Here is a 13,105-nt window from a genome sequence, read left to right as displayed (position 1 = left end):
TTTGTGGAGCAAATATGTTAAAACATTCTTTAGCCAGTTTAGCTACACCCTTTTGGTACTCTTTGCAGTGGTACAGTAGATACTCCAACAGAAGGGTACCAAAAAAGTGGTACGGTAAGTGTAACGAGTGGGACGGGGCCGAGAGCCATGGGAACGGATCGAGGCCGGTGGAGTAATTGCAAATGAGCGACACCTGCTCCACTCACCGGTCTCGCGTCCCACGGAGGAGATCGGAAGGATATAAAAGAGGAGCGACGACAGCGAAGGACGAGAAAGGACCAGGCCTGGGCTTTATTTGGTGTTTTGGTTTTGTTTGCGTGCGGCATTTGTTCGCGAGGGTCTGTCACGCTGTTTTGACTTAATTTTATTATTAAAGTTCATTTTGATTGTCCGCCAGTTCCCGCCGCCTTCTTCCCGATGATTATGATTAGTTCACTACAGTAAGGTTCACTTTTGGACATAATTGCGTACCGTTCCGTACTGAACTAAACCATACCGCTTGGTGGAAACAAGCCATTAGTAAATAAAGGATTGTTCTGATCTGTCATTAGCGGTTAAAGGGGGGGTGAAATGCTCGTTTTCACTCAATATCCTGTTAATCTTGAGTACCTATAGAGTAGTACTGCATCCTTCATAACTCCAAAAAGTCTTTAGTTTTATTATATTCATAAGAGAAAGATAGTCTGTACCGATTTTTCCCGGAAAAACACGACAGGCTGGAGGCGTGACGTGTGGGCGGAGCTAAAGAATCACGAGCATGAGTAGGCTTTTGCGTTGAGAGCGTTTGGAAGCTGTGACACAGATCCAGAGGCTGAATTTTAACAAGAGCAGCATCAGCAAACAACGTCTCTATGTGGTATTTACTAAAACTGTATATATTTGCTTAGCGGTTTTGGAAAATGACTAAGTTCCATTTTATGTCGTCTTTTTTTTTATTTTATTTTTTTAAGCTGTACATGTGGAAAGTGCAGTTTGATGACAACATCGCATGTTGTTTACTTGATGTGCTTACGCGCTGATAGCTAAGTAAACAACACAGAGATATTTGAAGCAGTTTTACTCACCGCATGCGGTTCCAACACACGATCGTGACCCTTTTTCGTTGGGATTGCATTATCCTTAAGAAATAAACGATGTGCAAACCCGGCGTCAAACTGGGCCTTGTTTGTAATACAAGCATCTTCGAAATGCAGGGAACAAACAAAAACACTTGCACAACTCCGTTGATGCTCTGTAAAAATAAACTCCATCCACTGGTCCCTTAATGCTGTTTTTTTTTTTTTGGGGTAATCTGTGCAGGGTTGTCTTGCCCTGGCAACCAAAAACACACTTCTGTGACATTTCGTGACGCTCTTGCTCTGATCAGGGAGTCTGTGCTCAGCCTCTCAGTGCGCTGCTATACGGGAGCTATATCTAACATCACACAGAGCCATACTCGAAAAAAACTTTCCGAAACTTGTGACAAACCGGAAGGAGTATTTTTGGAACAGAAATACTCCTTCAAACGTACAACTTAATTTTTTAAACTTTGTCCATGTTTAGCATGGGAATCCAACTCTTTAACAGTGTAAAAAACTCAGTATGCATGAAATAGCATTTCACCCCCCCTTTAAACAGATCACAGTTGATCCATGATGCATACTGACTAGGGACCACAGTTCTCAATCATCTTAAACTTAATCACACTGCATCTCAAACCTCCCCTCATTCTCCCAACTCAACATTCAACCCACTGCGGATGTCTGTCTGCTTTCTGTCCCAACTATAGTGTTCCTGTAGCTCAACTGGTAGAGCTTTGCCCTATCAAGCGCAAGGTTGGGGGTTTGATTCTCCGGGAACATATGATAGGTAAAAACTGATAGCCTGAATGCACTGTAAATCGCTTTGGATAAAATCGTCTGCTAAATGCATAAATTTAAAATTCTGCTAAATGCATAAACTATCCGTTTTTTTATTTTTATTTATTTTTTTATATAAAATATGGTCACCCTAATTGACAAGTTTTCGTTTATGCTTAAATACACATATAAACACACAAACATAAGGTGCATCAAATACTATAACTCTTACAATGACCTCTAGTGGTCAGGAGAGAAAATAAATAAGTCTAATACATTGATCAAACATTACAAGTTTCTGCAAACACATTTGCAGTCCTATGTTTTGCTTAAGATCACATGCACTGGCTTCTAAATGGTCACACTGTTTTTGATATGTGGTGGATTTGAGGAGTTCAGTTGTGGTTCATAATGATGTATGCAAATGCTGTGAGTACATAACTAAATATATGTAGTATTTTTTGTGTGCCACAAAAAGCAGAATGCAAATGTATTTATTAAAAGTAAATACAAAATGTATACAGTACAAGATTTGGTGTATTCAAAATGCACATGGATTTCGAATAGTTTGCAGAAAAGCCACCCCCCCCCCCCCCTTATGGAATGAGAATGCGCATTTATTCAGATGCAACTACATCAGAATATTTTATTTTTTATTTTAAATGTGCAAAGATCTGCACCAATTACATTACAAATCACAACAAAACAGTTAAAATGCCTTACTGCTAATCATAAAACAAACCACAAACTGTTTTTGTGATTTAAATGAAAACAGGAAGTGTACTTTAAGAGTCCCAGCCTTTTTAACATTCCATCATTTTCAGAGGAAACTGTCTGTTGTTTGGGGAAATGAAAGTAATCAGTGAGAAGAACATGTCAAACAGCCCTGTTTATTTTATGCTGGTTGGATATAGCGAGTTAAAGATTATGGCTGGTTGATAGAGGCCATATTTTTCCTGTACATTGGAAATATAAAAAGTTTGTATCAGCTAATTCCACCATAAAGGAGTATCTTGGGAGACCAACATTGAACGATCATCTATCCTGAATGGACGTAAACTTGATTACAAGTTTACAAGAGAAAAACAAATTCTGTTATATAAAGGTATAATCTAAACTCTTAAACATGAATGCAAGACGGTCCAGATCCAGTTACAGTATGAGAACTTCTGGATGTATGGCTTGACAGAAGGTAGGAGAAAACTCAACAGCAAATACTTTATTAATTTTGTTTCATTAGAATATGGTCTGATAGCATGTATTTGCTTTGTGTATTAACCATTTTATATAAAGTCATACAAAATTATTATGGTTACAATGTTACATTATGTATATGTATATACGTCATGTGACACGTGGCACGTGACCTACCATTGCGTTGGCAGCAAATATGGCTACACAAACAGCCAAAAACAGGGTAAAATTTTTACTTTAACCATGTAGTCCTACTGTCTTCTGCAAGATTTTCTGTTCACTCTGCAGCTTAGTTGATAATTTTTAGTCCCTGTGTAATGATGAAAGTTATGACAACGTGTTATCTGCTTGTTTTTTCTACCGCTGATTCTGAGGCCTAATGGAGCCTAATTTTTTAGTGTAGGCGATAGAAGTTAGTCATATTGCTTTAAATACCTAATAGTGGTTACAGTCGGTCGTGAGAGTTGTACAGTATTAGCCATCTCTTTGTCATTACAGCTTCACAAAATCACTATGCAGCAATACTAGCAAATCCACAAAATGATTGTGAATAATCAAATACTATTCTATTTAAATAAAATGTCCTATTTTATTTTTTCGATTCGTTTATTGTTTTTTTTTATATATATTTTGCTATGATGTCTATGGTGTTGTAATTATCATTGCATGCACAAACATTTTTGTCTGTAATAATTGGGCCACAAATATTAAGATGTTTTGGCTATTGTATTTTGTTAATTTTTAAATGTCTGCCTTCGATCTATGTGTTATTTATACATTATTATTAGTTGCCTTTATGTTTTAAAGGTGTGTTACATTTACCATTGTTCTGCAAATTTTTGCAGACAAAATACTGTCATTTCAATACAAACCTGTGCAATAACAAATTTAGTGCAAATTTCACAATGGATTCAAGTTGGTCATGTTAACCAACAGAAACCTGCTTGTTTTGTTTTTTAAGTCTATTTTGTGTGAGCTGTGCATCAGATATCATGCTCCAGAATTGTCAACAGTTAATGGAGCTTTTTTACTCCGCACAATTTTGGATGACATTCCGTTAATGTGACTGTGACTTAGTCCAATAGTACACATGTAAAATTAATTGAATGACATATTTTTGCATTTTCATTAGCTATTACAAACCCAATTCCAAAAAAGTTGGGACACTGTACGAATTGTGAATAAAAGCAGAATGCAATGATGTGGAAGTTTCAAATTTCAATATTTTATTCAGAATACAACATAGATGAAATGTTGTATCATATTAAGGGAAAAATAAGTTGATTTAAAATGTCATGGCATCAACATATCTAAAAAAAAAAGTTGGGACAAGGCCAAGTTTACCACTATGTGGCATCCCCTCTTCTTTTTATAACAGTCTGCAAACGTCTGGGGACTGAGGAGACAAGTTGCTCAAGTTTAGGAATAGGAATGTTGTCCCATTCTTGTCTAATACAGGCTTCTAGTTGCTCAACTGTCTTAGGTCATCTTAGCGCATCTTCATCTTTATGATGCGCCAAATATTTTCTATGGGTGAAAGATCTGGACTGCAGGCTGGCCATTTCAGTACCCGGATCCTTCTTCTGCGCAGCCATGATGTTGTTATTGATGCAGTATGTGGTCTGACATTGTCATGTTGGAAAATGCAAGGTCTTCCCTGAAAGAGACGACGTCTGGATGGGAGCATATGTTGCTCTAGAACTTGGATATACCTTTCAGCATTGATGGTGCCTTCCCAGATGTGTAAGCTGCCCATGCCACACACACTCATGTAACCCCATACCATCAGAGATGCAGGCTTCTGAACTGAGTGCTGATAACAACTTGGGTTGTCCTTGTCCTCTTTAGTCTGGATGACATGGCGTTCCAGTTTTCCAAAAAGAACTTCAAATTTTTATTCGTCTGACCACAGAACAGTTTTCCATTTTGAGTCCATTTTAAATGAGCCTTGGCCCAGAGAAAACGCCTGCACTTCTGGATAATGTTTAGATATGGCTTCTTTTTTTACCTATAGAGTTTTAGCTGGCAACAACAAATTGTTGGTGGATTGTGTTCACCGAAAATGTTTTCTCTGAGAAACTCCTTTCTGATATTGCTCCATTATTTTGCACCACAGCATTGGGAGAATTGGTGATCCTCTGCCCATCTTGACTTCTGAGAGACACTGCCACTCTGAGAGACTCTTTTTATACCCAATGATGTTGCCAATTGCTCTAAACAGTTGGAAATTGGTCCTCCAACTGTTCCTTACAGTTTATGTACATTTAACTTTTCAGGCATCTTATTGCTACCTGTCACAACTTTTTTGGGATGTGTAGCTCTCATGAAATCCAAATTTCAAAATGTCTAACTTTCAACATTTGATATGTTATCTATATTATATTGTGAATAAAATTTAAGTTTATAAGATTTGTTAATTATTCCATTCCTTTATTACTCACAATTTGTACAGTGTACCAACTTTTTTGGAATCGGGTTTGTACTTGTCAGAGGTAAAAATCTTTTAAATGTTATTACATAAGAAATGAAATAGGCTGTAAATCTAAAGGCTTTGTGTGTTTGTGTGTTATTAAAGGTTTCTGAACAGTGTCAGGATAATCTGTATGGATTTAATGGTGTGGTTGTGTTTGGAGATGAAACCTATAGCTTGACTACAGGAATTATCCCAGATATGACTGGCTATCAATACCTTACTAGGTAAGTCTGTAAAATTAAATGAAAGAAATGAATCTGATGCAGGCTACACTACTGACCACCATAGTACCATCATGCATTGCAAACAGTTCTCATGTTCTCATTCACTTAATAATAAAAAAAAAATATATATATTCAGAAGCTTTACTCACCCTCAGGCCGCACAAGATGTTGTTGGGTTTTTGAGAAATTTGACAGATGAAATTAATAATATTATGGACTGCCTACTTGAATTTTACATGGAAGCAACAGTTGAAGTGCTAATTATTAGGTTAATTATTTGCTTTCTGAACTTTTTTTCTCTATTTGCAACAGAAGTGGAAATAGCTGTAGTTCTGGAGTCATAAATGCAGACAGCTGGAATGATGGTAAGATTTTCATTCATTTATCTGTTAATTTTCTAATGACATCACCTAATGAGCTAGCTCTTGAGTGTCATTCCTAATGCATGTCTGTTCACTAATTATTTGTAATGAGCACTATAAAAACCACATTATCTTTTCCAATTCAGCTCCAGCATCTCATCAAATGCCACCAGTGGTTCTATGAGAAGAGAGGACATCATACCACAACTTTAACAATGACAACACAGAATATCAGTCACACTATTTCCACTGGAAATGGCAGACCATCTGGGAACCTTTGGGATACTCATTTTAACATAATGCAATTTGGGAAACCTGCACAAATCTTTATTTAGAATATGATTAAAGACATAGCCTATAGTATGTAAATTAGACAATAGGATGCAGCAAGAGTTGTCATTACTCTGCTATTTTTACATTTGTTCTTGGTGTGACCGGGCCTTTAGTAGGAATGTGCATTTAATACAGTGTTTAAATCGGTACAGAATCCTCAATGTAAACTATTACTGGATTAATTTCACATTTGTGTTGTTAATTGCATTTGAGGATTATTCATTATTGATAAATATTAACACCATGGATAGACCATTGTCCTTCAAGTCAATGTTGTATTTCTTAAGTTCAGAGACAGAATAAAAAAATGTAAAATATTTGATTAAAGCCAACTGATTTAAAGCTAAATAATAAATACAAGTACGCTTCTATTTAAAAATAGATTGGATCAGCCTGCTGCTGACCATATCATTAGCAAGAAATCCGTAAAAAAAAAATGGTACTTACCATGATGATCTGGTCTCCCAAAAGGTTTTACCAGCGCATAATATTTGTTGTATTACATGCAAGATAAGCTTGATTATTATACAGTTTAGAGGGCTGTATAAAGCACTGGAAGATTTTTAGTTATTTTATTTTTGGGCGCTGTCCAGGAGGTCTTGACTCATCTCAAACTCACATGAACTGCATGCGTTTTTCTGTCCAGGAAAGATAATTGCACTCAGGTGCCGCTAGGGGCACTGTGGAAAACGTCACTTCCTCTCCCTGATCATCAACACAGACGCACTGAAGTGTTTACATTTTCAGTTGTGTGCTAAATGCAACATAATATCTTAGTTTTTATTACTCATTTTAACAATGAGGCTTAATCTGAGTAACAGTTGAGTCTCCTTCATCCAAAAGCTGTAACGTTAATAATATCAACTGCTTTCAGAGGAAGGTTTTACATTCTCCCTGATCATCCTCATCAACAGCATGGATCGCCTGGCGTCTTTTGGAAGTAAGTAACGTTACGTTACATGTTAATCAAACCACAGATCGGCTGATCTTTCGAGGGCAGGTACCTAAATGAGAAAAAAACGAATCTTGCTTTAGTTACAGATTTTTACCGTAGTAACTGTGCGCTAACAAAAATGACTCCGGTTGTACCTTAACGTTAGGTCCTGTTAATTTATTTTTCTTTTCTGGCAACTCTCACTAAAATGTGTAAAAGATGTGTCAAAAAGTTTTTCCTAAAATATGTAATTCAGTGTAACATTAATTTTACAAATATACTGTCAGTCATATTTAAAGAAGAATCATTAGATGACATAATACTGTCACTTTAAATCTTTACCAATCTTTGTCACTCTCCTTCAAACCACTGGCTTTAACTAATTTGTCAGCAAGACAATAATGTTAATAATTTCAAAATATTATACAATTTAGAATGACCACTTTTTCTTTTTTTTTCTTCTTCTTTTTAAAAAGCGCGTCTGAATAAGTGTGCAATGAAATACATTTGATTACTTTATTCAATTTCTGTACCTAGGAACTAATGTTAGACCTCCCTAAAATAAAAGAAAAAAAAGAAAATCACTGTTTATTTTATTTGTATCTTTACTCTATTGTATTTATTTGTGCTGTTGCTCGTGGTTAGATAGATTTTTGTATTTTTTTTAAAGTATAGTTTCTCCATAAACATAGCACATACCGGAACCATGACTATAAAAACCGTGAAACAACCCGAACTGAAAAAGTTGAACCACTCCACCCCTAATATAATATATATATAATATGTGTGTGTGTGTGTGTGTGTGTGCGTGTATAATAGTTCGTTTTATTTTTACAACTTTTAACTGTCAGAAAAATATACTTATATTTCTCATTTATTATGTTTTTAATTAATTCATTATTGTTCAATAACAACTTTACAGCTATAATGTAACACTCTAAATTGATGCCGTGTCATCTGTTAGGCAGATGACTTGTCCATTGTGATATATTTTAATCAGCCAAATTCAATAAAATGGTCCTGTCATAACTGTGATATAAAGCTGGAAACTCTTAACATGTTTTTGGTACAAGATATAAGTCTGTTGAAATGATAACTCTTGTAAATAAACCTCTGTTTCTCTTCAGATGATCCTTTCGATAAGCCTCCCTGTCGAGGATGTTCCTCGTATCTAGTGGAGCCTTACATTAAATGTGCTGAATGTGGACCGTCACCTTTCCTCCTGTGTCTGCAGGTCTCATTACTCTCTAACTGCACAAAACACATCCTCTCACTGTTTATTTAATGTGTACTATATAATTGAATCTCTTTATCTCTTTGTTGCAGTGCTTTACTAGAGGATACGAGTATAAAAAGCACCAGAGCGACCACAAGTATGAAATCATGGTAAAGAGAGCAGTTTGTATTTAAAAATCAATACAATGAAAAAATAAAAGGTTTATAAGTAAGGTGTTTTTTATATGCAGACTGAATATTAAGATTTAAGATTTAAATGAATAGTTGTTAATTATTACTTAATCCAGAAATGTGCAAAAATGAGACATGTTTTTGTTATCATTTATGTAGCTTTTTTTTTTTTTTTGCCCCATTACTAGTATCCTGTCCAATATTTTGCCATTAAATGAAACATTCCTTTTGATCTACTTTCTTGTAGACATCAGATTTTCCCGTGTTAGAGCCTGGTTGGACTGCTCAGGAGGAGATGGCTCTGTTAGAGGCCGTCATGGACTGTGGCTTTGGTAACTGGTCAGTGTATTTCTATACATCATATCTGCAACTCCACTTCTGCTGGTCTCAAAAGCATTTTATATCAGAGCAGAATGTCTTTAATTCATAATCTCATGGCATTAAATGGTGGATGCATTCTTAAAGGGATAGTTTACACAAAAATGAAAATTCTGTCATTACTTACCCTCATGTTGTTCTAAACCTGTAAGACCTTTGTTCATCTTCGCAACACAAATAAGATATTTTTTATACATTCCGAGAGCTCTCTGACCCTCCCAGAGACAGCAGTGTAATTACCACGATTAACGTCCAGAAACGTAGCAAGGAGATCAGTAAAATAATTCATGTGACATCAGGGGTTCAATTGTAATTTTACTAAACTACAAGAATACTTTTTGAATGCAAAGAAAACAAAAATAGTTACTTTATTTGACAATTCAGCTCTTCCGCATCACCCTGGTGCCATTTTGGAGTGTATGCGCTGAACGTAAACGGTGTATGCTGTTCTGTGTCAGCTATTCCACATGGAAATGTTTTCTACGTTGTTTGCGCTTTGATCTGAACCATAACAACGTATCCGTGTGGTGCAGCTGATACAGAGAACAACATATGTTGTTTATGTATGTGATACTCTCCAAAATACCCCATAGGCTGATGTGGAGGAGACGAATTATTAAATTAAAGTCATTATTTTGGTTTTCTTTGCATATAAAAAGTATTCTCGTAGCTTACGGTTGAACCCCCAATGTCACATGGATTATTTTACCGACCTCCTTGCTACGTTTCTGTACATTGTTCGTGTTAATTACATCGCTACTACAACAACTAACCTACTGACTGATTTTGACTATAAATATACTATATATAAACGTTTACCTATACATAAGCTCAAAAAAATACAGACTACAGGAATGCTTAATATAATACTATACTTATACAAAAACAAACCTATCGTCAGATTTGACTTTAAATACTTTATTATATATAAATACTATACCTCTGTAACTACTAAAGGTGTAACGGTATACATACTCTTATCCAAAATTTTTAGTAAGGGTTTTTTGGTGCAGTAAACGTGTATCGAAAAAATATGCCACGTTTTAACCACTGCATGAGTGGAACCTCATTGGAAACTTCCAGTTTTATATACTGTTACTTTGCAGGAAATTCGAACAATAAATTCCAATTAATTTTTACATTACATTATTATTATTTTTTATTTTTTTAATTCGACTATATGCATAATAGTAAACAGCACTGCTAATGGCATATCTGGGTGATTCTTCAGGCAGGACGTGGCTTACCAGATGCGCACTAAGACCAAAGAGGAGTGTGAAGGGCACTACATGAAGAACTTCATCAACAATCCTCTGTTCTCCTCCACTCTGCTCAGTCTCAGACAGATGGAAGATCATCTGTCCCGGACAGCAGACACAGCCATTCCCTTCAAGCGTAAGTGAGCTCCAGAAACAAGCTACTGTTCTGGTCATTCAACTCTAAATATATACACACACACACACACAAGTGTTGAATAAATTTTAAGTGTAATCATTCTAATAAAATGGCATCAAAATTGATTGGCAGTTTTTTAATGTAATAATTACTCTCTTCAGTGTCATCCTCCTTTAACACACTTCCCTCTGGCTGTGAGCTGTGATTAGTTGTTATCAGTCAGACCAGTTTTTTGCAGGAAATCTGTTTTTGTTCTAATCTGTTGTTCTTTCAGTGTGGCTGTTTGTGTTTGTCATCATGAGCTCAACAGTCCCTGCAGGCGCTGATTTATCACACTTTGGCCAGACAGATAAAGAGGATGAACACTAGATGTGATTGTGTGATTTATTTTGTTTTTAAGGCAAATAAACCTTCAGAGACCTTTCTGAAATATTGAAACTGTGACTGTTAGTGTATGTTTATTGTATATAAATATATTTTAGGCAGTAGTAGTCAAGGATTGTGTCTTGTGTCTCTTTCAGCCACTGATGATCCTCCGAGGCCTTCTTTCGACTCTCAGGTGTCCAGAGATATGGCTGGATACATGCCGGCTCGAGCAGACTTCATGGAGGCGAGTGATCTAACGTGCTGTCTGTTGAAAGCAAATTCATTTGTACATCATTCAAACCGCCTCTCTCTTTTTGTCTCTATGTAATATTAGGAGTTTGATAATTATGCTGAATGGGATTTGAAAGATATCGACTTTGTTGACGATGACTCTGATATTCTTCATGGTAAGTATATATTTTAAAATGCTTTTAAAAACAGCATTTTCTTACTTTTTAGTTTTTTAAATTAAAAAATCTAATAAATGTTACATTGATGTTTAATTCGGTTTGAAACATAGCATTTTTAAACAGTTTTTGCACCATATGATTATTTATTAAAAACAATGCATGTAAAAAAAAATGTGTGCTATATGTGTGTGTGTGTGTGTGTGCTGGGCAACAATAAATTGCATACAAAATAAAAAAACATTTGTGTACATAATATATGTGTGTGTATTGTGTATATTTATTCTGTATATATCAATACACACCTATGCATGTCAATATTTAAGTAAATGTTTATGTTTATATATTACATATATTTATATATCATATCATATAAATTATATTAATATAAATATATACATGTAAATATTTTCAAAATATGTGTGTGCCTTTATCTATACTTAATAAATATACACAGAACAAACTCATTATATAAATGAAAACTTTTGTTTTGGATGTGATTAATCGTGAAACATTTGTATGTATATATATATATATATATATATATATATATATATATATATATATATAGCACGTATTAAGAGTTTTTTTCTTTGTCAGTTTGAATGAAATCACAGCACAGTGAATGTTGACTTGATGTTAACCTCTGTTTACCATGCATTTTTTTTTCAGCACTGAAGGTTGCAGTAGTTGACATATATCACTCCAGACTTGAAGAGAGACAGCGGAGAAAGAAGTAAGTAGGAAACACGTTGTACTGCCATAGAACAACCACTCGAGGGACTCATTGGACTGTTAAAATAAACCTAAAAGGGTAGCATTCATATTATTTACTTTTAATAATGTTTCATGACAAACAAATACATACTATAGTGTTAAAATAACTGCTAATTGAAAAATCAAGTTAAATTATCCCATGCACATGCAGTGGTACTGTGGTAACAGTAACAGTGTGTAAATCAGCATTAATGAGGCCTGGCTGCCCTGTAAAGGACTAGTGCTATGTGTGTGAGCTTGACCTCAGCTCTGTGCTGAAGTGGAGCCGCAGCTGTCGTCTGAGATCTCCTGCAGAGCGGCAAACAGACCAGTGACCCTCCGCTTCCCCACAACATCTGAGACCTGCACTCCCCGAACACACACCACACAAGAGATGCTTTTAATAAAACATAGCCTTCAGCTCATAATGCCAAGCGTCGTCAAGTGTAGCAGAAATTTTTCCACAGTTAATTCACATTCATTGTCTTCCTAAAGCAATTCTGTAGATACTGTAAAGAATAGATTGTAAATGATGGACAATTTAAACAATTACATAACATGAGTTTACCATTGTTTTCAGGCATAAGGCATAAAGTGAAGTCATTAGCTAGGTTTCCATCACCCTGATTTTATACACATTTTAAAGTATCGCATCAGAATCGAGTGATGGAAACGCTGAATTTCAAATAAAAATCTCTTATCGTATTTTTCGTACTATAAGTTGCACTTGAGTATAAGTCGCATCTGTCCGAAAATACGAAAAACATATATAAGTCGCATTTATTTAGAACCAAGAACCAAGAGAAAACATTACCGTCTACAGCCGCGAGAGGGCGCTCTATGTCTTCAGTGTAGACTACAGGAGCACTGAGCAGCATAGAGCGCCCTCTCGCGGCTGTAGACGGTAATGTTTTCTCTTGGTTCATTTCTCTCGGTTCATGTCAAATTAATTTTGATAAATAAGTCGCACCTGACTATAAGTCGCAGGACCAGCCAAACTATGAAAAAAAAGTGTGACTTATAGTCCGGAAAATACGG

The 13,105-nt window shown here is 35.6% G+C and overlaps 1 protein-coding gene across 25 annotated transcripts in view; it reads left to right on the top strand.

The window, feature by feature from the left end:
- Positions 1-13,105, top strand: part of tada2a (transcriptional adaptor 2A) — a 94,605-nt gene that overhangs the window by 73,741 nt on the left and 7,759 nt on the right. For 23 of the 25 annotated variants that reach the window (XM_052577259.1, XM_052577272.1, XM_052577268.1 and 20 more), the window contains 9 exons: positions 6,042-6,094; positions 6,238-7,364; positions 8,486-8,592; positions 8,685-8,744; positions 9,013-9,104; positions 10,375-10,538; positions 11,060-11,148; positions 11,239-11,311; positions 11,984-12,047. In XM_052577259.1, the coding sequence (XP_052433219.1) occupies positions 7,340-7,364; positions 8,486-8,592; positions 8,685-8,744; positions 9,013-9,104; positions 10,375-10,538; positions 11,060-11,148; positions 11,239-11,311; positions 11,984-12,047 (674 nt within the window). In that variant the 5' untranslated portion in view covers positions 6,042-6,094; positions 6,238-7,339. Of the gene's footprint in view, positions 1-2,697; positions 3,031-3,238; positions 3,256-5,607; positions 5,730-6,041; positions 6,095-6,237; positions 7,365-8,485; positions 8,593-8,684; positions 8,745-9,012; positions 9,105-10,374; positions 10,539-11,059; positions 11,149-11,238; positions 11,312-11,983; positions 12,048-13,105 lie in introns of those variants that run through there. The other 2 variants (XM_052577269.1, XM_052577277.1) reach the window with 2 other exon arrangements.

This window comes from Carassius gibelio, chromosome B15 (assembly GCF_023724105.1).
Source record: "Carassius gibelio isolate Cgi1373 ecotype wild population from Czech Republic chromosome B15, carGib1.2-hapl.c, whole genome shotgun sequence".
In the NCBI taxonomy this organism is placed as follows: domain Eukaryota; kingdom Metazoa; phylum Chordata; class Actinopteri; order Cypriniformes; family Cyprinidae; genus Carassius; species Carassius gibelio.
Note: the sequence above shows the minus strand (reverse complement) of the source record. Positions and strands in the feature narration are given on the sequence as shown.